General features: G+C 46.5%; 1 protein-coding gene across 6 annotated transcripts in view; it reads right to left on the minus strand.

The window, feature by feature from the left end:
- The window catches only part of LOC144734286 (dystrophin-like), a 636,663-nt gene that overhangs the window by 456,922 nt on the left and 164,158 nt on the right, over positions 1–15,583 (minus strand). For all 6 annotated transcript variants that reach the window (XM_078616432.1, XM_078616429.1, XM_078616430.1 and 3 more), the window contains 3 exons: positions 14,572–14,664; positions 9,969–10,046; positions 5,219–5,311 (listed from right to left, as the gene is read on the minus strand). In XM_078616432.1, coding sequence (XP_078472558.1) covers positions 5,219–5,311; positions 9,969–10,046; positions 14,572–14,664 — 264 coding nt within the window. The remainder of the gene's footprint in view (positions 1–5,218; positions 5,312–9,968; positions 10,047–14,571; positions 14,665–15,583) is intronic.

The following is a 15,583-nucleotide window of genomic DNA, read 5'->3' on the forward strand; positions in this document are numbered from 1 at the left end:
TTGTGTACGTTTGTTTGGGTCATTGTGAGAGAGAAAAAAAACGTAGAAAAAACAAATCAGCATGACAAAAATGTGCAGGAAATAAATTGCTCATCCAAAAGTGATTCCGTGGGCACATGGCACGCCACATGCATTACAATCGCGTGCAAAAAATGTACAGCTGTTCGTGCCAGTGCCAAAACAAAGATGTACAGTGTGCTCACGAAGAAATGTGCAATGCTTCAAATTCACATAACAATAACATCACCTGCCCGAACACTAAAAATGACGAACACCCAGAGAGACAAATGGGTCAAAAGTATGACTGGCCTCAGAAACTGAGAGCTGAGATTTGAAAAAGACATTTGGCTATGACTATAGCGCACCACACAACCAACAAAGGCACGAGTGATAATTCTCCCAAATGCTTTCGGGTTGAAACGTGAGTGTCCAATGTATCGGACGCCATGGTGAAAAACACACTGAGTGCAGCCATTAAATACATCGGAGAGCTAGAGAGCAGGGAGCCCAAAAGCCGACACACAATTTTGACGTGGCGACAACCTCCCTGGCATTCTGTTTTGGGATTCACCGATCCGGGTTGCAGCATCCATCCAATGCTCTCATTTGGAGCTTGAACAAAAAAAAGTCACGAGCAGTGCGTCACACCGAATGAGTTTATACGGAGAGTATCCCGCAAGTCTAAGCTCCTTTCCCAAAGTAATTATACTCCTGCGAAGTCTCGAACGAGGAACCGATCGAAGATCCAACGCAGGAGATATGAGCTGGCTTCAGCCCGAATAGAAGACAAAGTGCCCGCGCTTGTAATTGGGTTCGAACACGCGGCAGGTCCGGCTATTTCTATTATAAATGTAAAACGTAAGAGTCGCCCGAAATTTCAGTGCGGTGACGCACAATCCCACTCATTACATTGCCGACTTACCACTGCCCATTGTACGCTTACACAGGAGGTACGAACGCTACGCATTCAGCAACGGGAAACAACCAAACCCAACGTGCAATTGAAATATTTTGGCGGTTGCTCTTCAAATGCCACACGAGAGAGTGTAAATTGAAATTCCAGTGTAATGGGTCAATGAAAAAAAAAGTCCATTAAGACTAAATTGACGGCTTCACGCTGGGCTGCGACAAGGGGCGACCCACGCCAAACACAGACATCAATTGCCACCGATGTTCAGAGACCAAAATTTCAAGCACAGGATGGTGGGATTGTAACAAGCTCACAATCAAGCACACCCGACACCCTCCATGAACATCAACGGCACATCTTATCCCAGCAGGTCAAGTGAATTCTATCACAAAAGCACCACATGCACATGATTACTTTTCGTTTCGACACCACGTGGAAGAAAATACTTAAGCGATGTGTAATTGTCACTGTGTTTGTTTCATTTATCACTGCATCCCTTCCCACTAGTAACCTCATTACTGAGTGGTAAAAACAAATAATGCGTATGTTTTTTATGATTACCCATTCATGCGAATTGAGTAAACTACCCCGAGCAGTTGATATATGTGTATATAAATTCAGCCCTGCACACAAAATATGAACACGTACCGTATACATATTTTGCCAATCTGGTGCCATCATTTTCACCGCATTAGCTTACATAATTAAAATGAAGAATGTGTGCATTCAAATTAGTGTTAACTGATAAAACGTGTCGTAAACTTTTCAAATTAAATTGCTGAAAACAAATAAATACATTATGAATTTGATTACATAAACCGTGGAAGTTATGAATATGTAATACATTTAAATCCAAAACCATGAAAACACAATGTAAAATCTGACATTGGGGGTAAAAATCCAATAAGTCCAAGAATTAACCCAACACTCATTCCTACTCCATCAATAATATCTTATCAATTACCTATTCCACACACAAATCGAAAGCATGAAGACACCTCCATGTAATTCCAGAGGCGGAATTGGAAGCTAATCACAAGGCTTCTCCCAATATTCTTGACTGATAGACAGCAAGCAACAGCGTTCGTCAAGGTTGACAATATATTTCCTAAGAGCTCCCGACGGCAAGCCAAAGGCCTGCAGGGCAAGGCCCCTTGGCTGCATTTAAAAAAAAAAGTCCATTCCCGCGGCCCTACAAAGACCTTTGCCGAAACAACACACCTTTATAATCACGGTCCACACACTATCATGTCTGTGATTAACACCGACATTGACAAATATGGCCTTTTTCTGTGACATTTCCCTCATTGAACGGTTCACGGCACAACCCATGCACCATAACCCCCCCCCCCCCCACACAGCTTTAACCCTTCATCCCTGGTACTCTGAAGCACGAGAGGAACACCTCAAATTAGCACGGTCAGCTACGTACGGCGCAAAAGAAGTTTAGCATACGTACATACGAGGGAAAGGTAAGTGGAGCAAAACGCGATGGGATTAATGAACCTGCTGTGTAAGTGTCCCAATAGCCAGCCTACAAATGACATGTTGTGGAATTTCTGAACACTTGAAACATTTTAAATGCAACATAATTTCCTTTTTTTTGTAAATGTTCTATACATATATTCATTCTACACTCTACATATGATCACCCGTTGTTTAAAGAAGGGTTAACAGCAATAGACAATGTTGCAAGGGATTCAATAACTTTGAATTTGCTGTCAATGAAATTGGCTACGATCTTGACCCCAAGACAGGTCACAAAGCCTTGAGGACCAAACATAAACAATGTCTGCATCATACAGAGCAGTGCAAAAAATAATGTTAGGTCATTAGCTCATTAGCCTCTGGACAAATGTGACATCGCCACTCACAATCAGCCTCCAATGCCCTGCGGACATTTTGAACTTCACACATCTGTACAAGAGGCATAACAAAAAAAAGACATCTATACAAGTCTAAAACATAAGGTACAAAAAATATACCACGGTTGGCCAGATCGCTCAGGGGTCAGCGCACTGAGCCAGCATTGCTGACATCCTGGGTTCGACTCTGTGACGAACCCAACATTCAGACGTGTAGCGAGAAGACGGCCCAATCACCAAATGACTGCAAATAAGCAATCTTATTAACTTCGGCTATGAACGACACACTTCACTCACCGAACACGACCTACCGATCGACAAACAGAAGATAAAAAAGATATGAAACACCAGGACAAACAGCACATAAAATATAACAAGTACCGCCATAGAGCTTTATCCATAAACACTGACTGCCTTGTGTTATTACGACATCAGCATCACGTATAATCACTTTGTGCTACCGGTCAATATTAGCGATGCTGAGAATGCAATAACAAATAATGTTTCAGAGCATTAACCTATTCCATGTCTTCTCCGAAGCAGCCTTCTCCTATTCGTTGTAGATGCCTCTGCATCAATTCGCAAGCAACGTCAGACAACAACTGGCAAGTTGGAGGAAGCTTCCTGAGCTTAGTGGCAGCTGAACAAATCATCCGAAATTGTTCCTGGGTGGTCAAACATGTTAATCGGTGCAAGCACTGGAGCAAATACTGGGCGCTGGGGAGATAAAACATTTCAGATAAATCATTCCCCGCACGCCAGGCTGCTCGTGCAGGCACTGTGGTCCCAAAAGCAGGCCCAATGAGCCCCTTAAAATGTCAAGTCCTGGGACACCTGTTATGTTAATCCTCTCGTCTTCGGGAAGCCTCCCATAGGTGCAATGAATTGTAAATGAACTTGAGGATTCTAATTGGAGTCAGTGTCTTATTCCACTTAATGTTAAAACATGCATAAGGAGCGGTTGTGACGAAATGGTAGTCAAATAGATTTTTGCTCGTAACCACCAAATTTACCCACCGCATCACCACATTCGTAACATAGACAATTTAAAAATAATTAAACTGTGAGACTCATAAGCAACATTAAATGATTACATTTAAAATTTATGAAAGTGTCACATTCCCTGCATATATTAGGTGCATTCCCATAATGTATGCAGGTGGCGTCACCGTGTTAGATTGTAAACATTTATTTAGCATTTCACAATATTTTATTAGAATTAATCTGTTTACTATACTGAGGCGGATTATGACATCACGTGATAGTGAAAGGTGGCTGAGGCCTGGGGAAAGTCTTCATCCAGCAGTGGACTGACCATGGCTGGTGATGATAATAAACAAACAGGGCTTTAATAAACAAAAGCACCAAATACAAATATTTATTTGTAAAATGTTATTTTTGTCGTTGTTGACCATATTCGTGTGCCATTGTTAATTGTGCTATTTACTCACAATGATACGATAAGAAAGAATTGAAAATGATCACCACCCAGGAAATGTGTGTATTAATCCTAGAATGGATGAACGCTTTGAGATAAAAATATGACAGCTACAATATTAACAACATCAAACTTCTATTTCCGTGTCCGATAAATCCTCAACAGTACAATCCCAAACGTACACGCAAATAAATGACAACATCAATGATGCTCTACTTAACCATCATCCAGCAGCAGCAGATGGCCATTGCTGATATGGAGATAATTCAAATCCAATCGGGCCCTTGCCTCTTTTGGCTATACACAAGGTAACTACTGAACCAAAGAATTGACCACACTCTCCCAAGCCGTTACCATCTCTCGTGTTACCAGCGCTCATGGTGTCATCTCTCACGCTACTACGGTGGAACAGTCCACCCAGCACCTGCAGGCGAGCTGATTTCACCGTTGCAACATCTCCGCAGCGGACATCCTCTTGGGGTGCAATCAATTTACACCACACGTATATATATACAAATATAAACTTTTATGTCGCTGAGCAAAGGTCCAAAGGTCCAGAAACCAAGCAAGCAAGCAGCTGGCAACAAACCACACTGCCGAAGGTGTACCGGATGAGAGATCATAACACGTCGCACGCACGAGGCAAAGCCGCACGAGCTTGAGACGAGAGACGATGGAAGGGAAGGGAATTCCAAAGTCGAGCGGTACGGAGAACGACACGGACTGATAAGTGCTTTGGCCTACAGCGTGGCAGTCGAACGCAGTACGGATAAAAATTCAACATGAAATACAGCATACACAGGTGTGCGTGTGTGCATAGGTGCGTGCGTGTGTGCGTAGGAGTGTGCGTGCGTAGGTGTGCGTGCGTAGGTGCGTGCATGTGTGCGTAGGAGTGTGCGTGAGTGCGTAGGAGTGTACGTGCGTAGGTGCGTGCGTAGGTGCGTGTGTAGGTTCCCCTCCGGTGAGGTGTTTGTGGGTGCCCGCGCATGCAGCCAAAATGGGTACCTGCCAGTGGATGATGATGCTCCAGATGAGGCCGAGCGTCAGCTTGTGGTTGCCGTCCACAATGTCGGCGCCTCCAATGTTCACGAGCTCCACCTAGAGAGTGCGACGGACAGGCGGAGGGGTCGAGCGACGTGGGTGCGCAGGGTTGCCGAGGTGGGGTGAATGCTCAGCGCTTGATTGTGATCCATAAACATGAAAATCGATGGCGACGGAGGCCCAAAGCAGACACCGCGGAGAGCAGCACGGCGTCAAATAAACCCCGGCTCCCCCACGTCCGTGTTCCTTCGCGACTCATCAACGTGCGCAAGGCGATGACGCCGGGAACATGCGGGCGGTGCCGGGGATGGTGCCGTGGCGGCAGCAGCTTTCCGGCTCGATGCGATCTCCCGGCACGGCAGCCGAAACGACGGTGCGAGTTTCTTCAATCTTCCGCGCCGGTGTCCACCCAGCGGTTTGCACGACGGGTCGTGTCCCACCTATTCCGATATGTCTGACCAGCAGCGTATATGAGGAGGCTAAATAGCCTTCAGACAGGCTTTCTAGACTAATTGCAGAGCTCCCCCTGTAAAGTTAACGTGAGAAGAAGAAGAAACTGCACTGCAATGAGCAGGACGGCAACGACGCGCCACGAATTCCGCTACGTCCGCACTTCCTCAACCGGCTCCGTGCGTTCTTGCGAACACGCCACACACGCACCGAAATTAAGACGCGACACGCAATGTACCGACGGCCGTACGGCACGGGGCGGAAACGTACAAACAAAAAAGGGGGAGGGGGCGACGGAGGGCGCGGAGAGGAGTGGGGGGGGGGCCTAAATGCGCGAGCTTTTACAAAAAAAGCGCAGGGACCCCACGTGGAATTCCCGTTTCGCGCGAAGTAAAGCATTACCTTCGGCGGAGCGGAGAGGGAAACGCCGCGGAGCTCGCGGCTCACGGGAGGCGCGCTGACAGCGCGGTGAATAACGAGGGGGTTCACACTCATCGAGAAGCCGTAAATTATTATGAGCGCAATGGGCCTCGAAACAGCGGCCATTCCATCACGTACGACACTTGCAAACAAGGGGGATGAGGGGGCAACGAGCGGGTTGGGGGTGGCGGGGGGTGGGTTTGCAAGGGAAGCGCGTGCATGGGTGGAGGCATGGGTCGGATCAACAGGCGGGGGGAGGAAGGGGAATGGACTAGCTAGTCAGGCCCTTGTAAGAAAAACAATTAATTTCTGCAGAAAATTCCAAGTGCTAATGAATGGGCCAGAACTAAACCGAGGCAGCTGTGTTTAAAAGTGGAACGTATAAATCCGGTGTGTCCGGCGCGCGTTACACTTCGAACAGTCGGTGCACGTGCTCATTGGGAAGGGAACGTCATTATTTCAATCACAGCGAGGGACCACCGAATAATGATTAAGTCAAGAAATGCACATTGATGCGCTTCTGAAAAGGTGCTTATTAGGAGGTTTAATTGATTGATCAATAATAGATTTAAGTTATAAGTCTGCTCGAATGCTCCCCTCTGTGTAACATTGCCCCAGAAGTTGTATTGACTTGAAATGAAATTCTATAATATGCCGAAATGACACGCGTGCGTGGGCATCGCGACATTTCTCAAAACGGAGGGCGCATGTATAATTGGCTTTGAAATTCAACAATTTCCCGTGAGGCCGGAGGCCCTGAAGTTTGCGCTCGTTTCACGAGTCGTGCCGGCGAGCGTTCGGATCGACCGTCGTCTTGTTTTGCTTGCTGTAGATGTCACACAGCACCGGCGGAGAAAGCCATGAATCAACGCTTGCGGGGAGCAACTGAAACCAGGCGTCAGCAGGACTGCCTTGACACTGAATTGGCTCTCTGGACTCCATCTGGAGCCATCAGCGACCGTGTGCCCGTTAGGTTTCTGAAAGCATTTCAGACAATCTGACGTCGATAACATTTCCAGATGACACCTGTGCCGACAAATAATGTCGCAAAAATTAATAATTAATTCATGAGAAAAAAATGAGCTTTAGAAGGCTGAAACAATAAAAAAAAATTACAACAGCCTGTTATTCCCCGCCCCCCCCCCCCATCTCTTTCCGTTTCACACGACTACGGCTCTTGCGCAATTTAGAGCGTATTCATTTTCCACGCCGTCCCTCCGTCTCCGCTCCCCGTGACGACTGAGAGATCAATGTCTGTAGACGCGGAGCAGAGCGTGAATCAATCACACTCGTATCGGGCTACTCCACCAGGCGAGGGTGGACAGCGCGTGGTGGGGGCGGCCTAAAGCAACAGGCCACAGACGGATGAATTCCGCGGAGGCCTATTTGTTTTAATTCATTATTTAATTGCCGCCCACCACTTTACTGCTGGCCCGAGCCTCCGCCTCACTTCCGCCATCCAGACCCCGTAAAAATTCGGGTTGCCACCTCTATGAGGTACAATAAACTGGGACGCGTCGTGGGACAGAAAAAAGGATATCGCGCAAAATTACAAGCGGGAAGAACCGGTGTAAATTCGTAGTCTTGAGCGGCATTTTACTACGCCACTGACAACGATACCAGGACTTTTAACGTTCCGGGGAAAACTAGCAAACTTCCCAGCACGGCAGCCACTTTGACGAGAGGACAATCCCATGACAGGTGGTCACCCGAGGTAAAACGTGAAAGCATTCACGTGCTTAGCGACCCTCCAAAAAACATAGCAGCAGTGCAAGGACAGGGCACTTAAAATCAGATCTGAACAAGACTCAGGAGGAGAGCAAACCCACTGGGAACGCATGCTGTATGCCAAAGAGGTGGCGCTGGTTGTAAAGAGCCAGTTGGGCCATGCCACACTAACGAGCTATGCCTACGGGATGCACAACAGGAGGGCGCAACTAACCTTTTTCTCACCAAGTGTGACAAAGCCCACCAGCAGGTGAGAGGGATTAAGCATTTAATTGAGAACTGCTGGGTTTGTATTTCTCCCTCTTCACCGGATTATGACATAGTGCCAGATCACTGAAGCTGGATTAAGGTAGTTTAGTTCTGTTTTTTTTTTTACCATCGGGCATGTAGACCGATGCTAAATGTTAATATTTGTTTGAGAACAAAAAGCAAACAACTGAAATAACTATGCTCTAAAAGAACGCCTATCATCACACTGGCTCCAAACAGGATTTTTATACTACTGTCAAAAGTCCGCTATACTGGTAATGAGTACGTCTAATTTAACTGCACTAAAAATTACACGTTCATATATATTGTGTCGTCATATTAAAGATCAACTGGGACCCACCATAGAACCGTGGAATTTCCACCTCTGTGTGCACTCAAAGGGAGATGACTACTACTACCCTGCACGCGATTGTATGGGAAAACCACTTAAATTTTTAGTTTTTCTGTAAAAAAAAAATGCTGGGTGTCCATTAATGCATCATCCATTATTAAAGATTTATAGACAGCAGTTTTCACTGCACAATTGAAATTCTAGAAACATATTCCTTATACACTGTACTTGGGATTGTTTTTTTCTTCCGTTACCAAATGGCTCGAGTGATCTTCAATAGCACATAACAGAAACATTCGAAGCAATCACAACCGGCTATGTTGGTGAACACCTGGGACCCACATCTCGGAGTAATGTCTGTTGCCAAGACCCAGGCAGACACATCGAGGTTTCGAGGGGATGGGGCTCATGATAAAATCTTCACACCACCCAGGGTGTGTATGGATGTGTGTGCGCACGTGTAGCATTATCAATCGACCTAAAACTGCGGTCCAATTAGAACATATTTAATAATGGACGATACCTAAATGAACAAGCAGGATATTCAAATTCCAACAGCATCTTACAAGAACACAGATGTGTGTAAGGGTGACTTAGTTGTTTGGGGGTCAACGTGCTGAGTTGCCACTGCTCAGAATCCAATGAGGCTAACTGGCCATGATTAAAACCAGGTTTACGAGTGTAACAGAGTTAATGGTCTCATTCTGAAAACCAATGACTGAAAAATACAATTATTGCAAATTTGGTTCCGCGTTTAATTCGACTCGATTCCAGTTCCGTAGAAACTTGATGCATTGATTGATTTCTTGCACAATTAGACTTGTCATAGAGCATATTGATGTTCTTTTTTTCTGGATGACTACGAATGGGATGCATGCTGTGAGATCGGTTGTTAAAAGCAGCTCCATATAAAAGGAACGTTTCATCAATGGCAGCTCCTCACACTCAGAACAATCGGGAATATTTTCCTGTTGTATGGATCGATTAGGGCAATTTATAATAATCCGCACCTTGTTTCCAGATGTGAGAAGACATTAATGGACTCAGCCCGGTAAACCAATGACTGCACAAAAAACCCAACATTACAAATTTTGTTCTGCATTTATTGTGCCTAAATTCCAGCACTGAGAATTTAAAAAGATATTGGGCTTGACTGCCATGCAATGAACACGACTCCCAGTGGCAGAGCAGCTGGGAAAGTGGTGCCCCACGACTGCGTCGAACAGAGGTCTCCGAAATAGTTCTGCGATGTCCACTTCCACAGGCCGCTCTCTAGAACAGAGCTTTGCTGCTGTGCAATGGAACCGACTGATGATTTATCTAATGACACGTTGCATACATCACAATCCATCGGCCATCTTCGGACTCACATATAAGCCATGGATGGAAGACAATCGTCCACAACTGCTAGGGAAACGCCACAGAAGACATCACAATTCTAACACATTGAGGTGGATGACACCTGAGTAATGGCGACGACAACGATGGCGATGATGATGATGATACTGGACTTACGTTGTTTTTCTGCAGCACCTGCAGAGCGCGGTTGACATTATTCAGGGCATGTACCCGCGATGTCCCACGTTCCTTGGACTGCAAAAGAAGAAAAACAAAACATAGATTAGGAAGGGGGGGGGGGACCCCCAGAACAAAGAGCAAGTTACGATCGCTTTTCATAAGAAAGGATTCATGACACTTGGCTGAACCCGTTAATTAATTTCCATCATACAGAACTCGTGGGGTCGGTAACAATTTTTTATTGCAGACTTTGGATAATTGCCATTGCATTGCTGACTTACACATATCAATTTGAATTTCATTGCATGCATAATAAATTCCCAAGGGCGGCACAGTAACCCACGAACACAATGATGGTCAGCTCCCGGTGAGTTACCTTGTTGCCAATGCTGCGCACCTTGAGCAAAAAAATTTATTCTATAAAGTAAATGTAACTTCCCAGGGAGGCAACATTATAAGCTCATTAATATGCTTTAGAAAATAAAGTGCTCTCAAGTTTTGCAGAGACTGCCTATGGTCAAGAGTATAACGCAGAATTTTGTTTTTAAAAGCACAGCAAGACACCATTGATAATGCCCAGAAGGTTTGCAGAGTGGCATGGCCAAGTTGAAAAGAGTTTCAGACTTTGCATCCTAGCGTGCTGAGACTTTACACTCGTAATCAAAACAGTAGACTCGAGTGATAAAACCATTCATCTCAGCACATGCCACTTGTTGATTATGATTAGAAGCAGTTAAAATAAAATGTAATTAAAAAAATGATGTTTAAAAAAAAAAATCTCAATTTTTTATTAGAAAATGTCATTTAAAAAAAAAATCTGCATTTTTTAAGAAGAAAAAAATCTTCCAAAACCAGATCTTCCACTCGCCGAATGAACAGGACACCAAAGGAACCCCCACATGAAATGGCTTTATAGATGTGCCATGAGCGGAGCCTCGTGTGATCACGCCCCGACATAAATAAATAGTTGCACTCAGTCATCCGTCACCACCTTGCAGTTGTCGAAAATTAAAATCGGAAAGATGTTAAAACTGCGCCCGCAGGGTAACGACGGTGCCTCGGCGCCTTTTGTGGTGCGATTGCGTTACACGCAGAGAGGCTGAGAGGCACATAACGCCGTCACGGCTCGCAAATCTCGTTCTGGAGCGCGCCGCAAACGCCTCGTACGGACAGGCGAGCGGGTGTACGTGCTCACATTAAAGGCGGCAAATGCGTGCACGCCAGTATACCCACACCGCGCACCTGCAGTCACGCATAACCAAACAGAGTTGAAGTACACCGACACCTGTTCGTACATTTAGAGGCGTACTAAACTGTCGTGGTGGATGTGGGGTGCTGCATCGGCGTAACGGTTGGCGCGACCACCACAGTAAGATGATCGCGCAGGTCCACGTGTACAGGTGAGGTAACGTGTCCTGTCACCTCCTATCAGCGAGAACCTTCGGCCTCAAGAGTGCACTTAGCCTGGCACAAGCGCTGTGCTGACGTCACCGCCGCTTTGTGGCAGCTGCTGCTGCCGTCGTCGTCACGTGTAGCAGCAGCCTCGTGGCAGGCGTGATGCTCTGCGAACCCGGCGACCTGAATTAACTCCCAGCTAATATACGTTTCACGAAGAGCACTTGCCCCAGCAGTCTGCTAAAGGCTACACAGGGGATGTTTGTCTTCATATTTATGTGGCTGAGACTGTGTTTAAGCTTGCCCTTGCGAGTATCTTAGAATGTCACTACAATATCTGCCGTTGTTCACTTCTGGGACGCTGCAGCAATAGGGCTCATGATAAGATCACCAATTGTAATGTAAAATTGATTGCTTTTCTTCTGCAAAAATTCTAAGGAGAGCTATTCAACGAGGAAATCACACGAACATGGGATGCAGAATCTTAACCGAGACTCCACCACGCAGCCTGAACTCTAATTATCGTCAATAGGGACAGCCCATGCTTGCTTTTTAAGAGTCAGGTGCAAAGAGAAGAGGCTAATTGAATGATTGATAGAACCAAGAGATGTCCCGTCAACAACGAGGCCAGCACAATGCATACAATAACGAAATCGCCTCCACCTATCCCACAAACCAAAAATATGCCAGTTGCCGTGCGAGTCCCTACGTGCAATACCATGTGATTACCGCATCTATGAACGCAATATGTGCATTCCAGGATTATTTCGCAGTCGTTTTACATTGATATATATTTTGTAAAACAATCGGAGACATCGGTCAGATGGATGTAAACTGAAAAACACAGTAAAATATTCGTACCTAGGACAGCTCCGGGAACCGTACCGGAATCCAAATGACGAACTTAAGAGGCTGACGAGAGAACAGGTTGGATGGATTGCTGTTGGAAAGCTTAACTTGACAACGTGGTGTGCATGAAAAAGAAAGTTGTCAATCGGTGCGCACTACCCACTGCGACATGCGGTTCGGAGACGTGTGGATCACGAAAGCAAAATCTACAACAGAAAATTAAGCATTCGCGCTCGGAATTACACTTAAGGAGGCAGAAAGAGGAACGCGCGGATTAGAGAACGCAAGCAGGTCAACGACAAAGGTCAAAGACAAAGGTCAACGAAAAGTAAAAGGGGCTTGGGCTCGACATGTTGCTGAAAGGGTTGACGGTGCACAGTGGAGATGAACGACGGAGCCGCCGCTGTTCGTTGAATCAAACGCGGCCGAGAGGCGGCCCGGCGCAGAGACGGGAGCGATGAAATCGACTCTCGTGGGCAGGCGCTTGGAGAAATTTGTTCCGTCGCAGAACCGTGAGAGATGACAACGGCCCTTAAGTCGGGACGCCTTAATGCAGCGGTGGATTGATCATGACCGATGACGATGAAGATGATGATTTGGTAAATGATTTCTTATCTTCACGATGTCATTCATCGGCATGTAATAACGATGGAAGAGTTTGATATCGGAGCGAAGGTTTTGGTTATGATGTTGGCTTGTTCTAACAGGTCAAAGTTGCCGAAGGTTTTTGCATTTTAATCTGTCAATTAGATTTTAATTGCAAATTAGTTACAATGCAAGCCATAGCGGATGTCAGCCTGCCAGTGATGGTCATTGGAATCATCCATGCAGAACAAATCCAACAGTAATCAAGAAACATGTAATTTAGTCAGGCACTAATTCATTTTTCACAATTTAAAGGCAAAAACACTTGTTTTAGTACTCTACGATAATGAGGAAATGGGATTCTGCAAGCAAAATCCACTCGAATGACGAATACGTTGAGTTTACAATGGTAATTATTTTTCCTAATTCATATTTAACACCCGTGTTGTTGAAATCTAGGCCTGCAAAAATGTTTTTGCAAGTTTTCTGCCTTTTTACATTAAAGTTTTTAGTTGTATTAATACTACAACGGTAGATAAAATATAAAGGTGAAGGTGCAGCCCTGCAATTGCTGCTCACGCCACAACTGGCGGAATGGCCTCCACCAGAGGGCGCTCTAGAGAGCCCTTCTAGAGGGTGTTTGGCCTACTCTTCCACACTGGATGAAGACGTTACCCACACTTTACCCCACCACACGTGACCTGCTGGCCAACTTTACTGTGATGTGACCATTTATACTGCTGGGTTTACAGACGCGGGGGGGGGGGGGGGGGTTAGGTGAAGATTTAAGAAACCTGCACCGTTGCTTAAACTGCCGCGCCGGGAGGTTGAATGGGCGACCTCTGGATTGCAAGTCCAGTGTGTGAATCACTGTGGCAGCATTGCAATGATATTGATATATTTTCTATACAATAATACTGTATGGCCTCTTATTGATCCTGCATGATGATGACCTCACCATGTCAGTCACGGGAGTTGTTTAGTGCATCTTCTGGTCATCTCAGTCAGTCAAATCCCTGGCACCTGGGTCTCTTCCGTGACCTCCTGCCGGCGAGCGTTCGATACTTCACGTGGCCTTAAAGTGCGCATAGCCTGGCGCCAAGCGCCGTGGTAACATCTCTGCCACTTAGTGGCGAATGGTAGTTGTTGTTGTTGTTGACAATACTTCCTCAACGCTGGTGAGTGCTAACTGGTGAAGGCAGCCCCAGGACTGGTTTAGATATCATTGGAGTACCCGGCGATTTTTCACCGGACGGCCGGGATTTCACCTTAGGTCGCCGGGGTTAACACCGCAACGTGGCTCCACCCCCTTCTCCCCCCACAGATGTTCTCAGAATACTTTCGTCCGTTTTAACGATCGCCATAAATCATCGAGGGTTTGGTCGGCTGCTCGCATTGCATGCGGATCGCAAAGTTCCAAACGGAGGGGTGATTATCACACGGGAATCGGTGCGTCGAAATAGTCCATTGGGTTTGTGCTTTGAGACTAAAGAGCGCTTTGTTATTCTCGAGGAGACGTTCTCTCGTACGTTCACAGTGTACCGAATGGCCACACAACGGGCGTCGGTGTTTCGTATCGAGCTGCAATCGTCTGCCTTTCAGCCTGGATGATGAGTAGAGTTCTCTTGCAAGCCTCAATGACGAGAGGTACCCCGGAGCAGCGGTGCGCCAGATAATAGAATCCACACAATTGGCAATTTAACCACGACGGCGCTACAAAACGGCAAGAGCTGCTGAGGAAAGAAAGCATTATTTCACCACGGACACTCACCAACTTCTGGCCCAAAATGATTTCCAGCAACTCGAGCAGCCTCCGGCCATCGCGCAGGGAGGTGAACAGGTCCTCTATGGGCGTCTTGCCAGCCTGCAAACAACAACAACAACAACAAAAAACACACGCACACAGACGCACAGGGAGAGGCTCAAAGCGCCGCACAAAAAAACCGGCAATTTTTCTAAGTGCGCGCCAGTGCCCGTTAGAGCTCCGCTTTCTGGTACCCACCCACAATCCCCCCCCCGCCCGGCTCACCCCGGCCAGAAACAAAGCATATCGAGCCCACAGCACACGAGACGGGATGCCGCCGAGTGGACCTGTGCCGCTGTGCTGAGTGAGAGTGAAAATGACGCAGCACAGACTCGAGCGGTGGCAAAATATCAAGTCAGGCGTGGTGTGTGTGTATTACAGAAGCACGTGGTGTGTGTATTACAGAAGCACGTGGTGTGTGCATTACAGAAGCACGTGGTGTGTGTATTACAGAAGCACGTGGTGTGTGTATTACAGAAGCACGTGGTGTGTGTATTACAGAAGCACGTGGTGTGTGTATTACAGAAGCACGTGGTGTGTGCATTACAGAAGCACGTGGTGTGTGTATTGCAGAAGCACGTGGTGTGTGTATTGCAGAAGCACGTGGTGTGTGTATTGCAGAAGCACGTGGTGTGTGTATTACAGAAGCACGTGGTGTGTGTATTACAGAAGCACGTGGTGTGCGTATTACAGAAGCACGTGGTGTGTGTATTACAGAAGCACGTGGTGTGTGCTCCGATGATAAAATAAGAGGAGAACGGGGATCCGGGCCACCGCGCACAATCGTCCGGTCGGGTTTTTTTTTTTGACCGAGGGGATGCCACGGGGTGAGGAAGAGTTAACATGAAGGGTCGCTATCCATTGCGGCCTCATCGACGTTGACTTTTGTAAGTGCGCAATCGCTTTATTCAAAGGGGCGAAACAATGAAGAATCTCCTGGGAGGCAAGCGCGCATGAACAAACAGCACGAAGATCCCCC

This window comes from Lampetra planeri, chromosome 50 (genome assembly GCF_965212315.1).
Source record: "Lampetra planeri chromosome 50, kcLamPlan1.2.h2, whole genome shotgun sequence".
Taxonomy (NCBI): domain Eukaryota; kingdom Metazoa; phylum Chordata; class Hyperoartia; order Petromyzontiformes; family Petromyzontidae; genus Lampetra; species Lampetra planeri.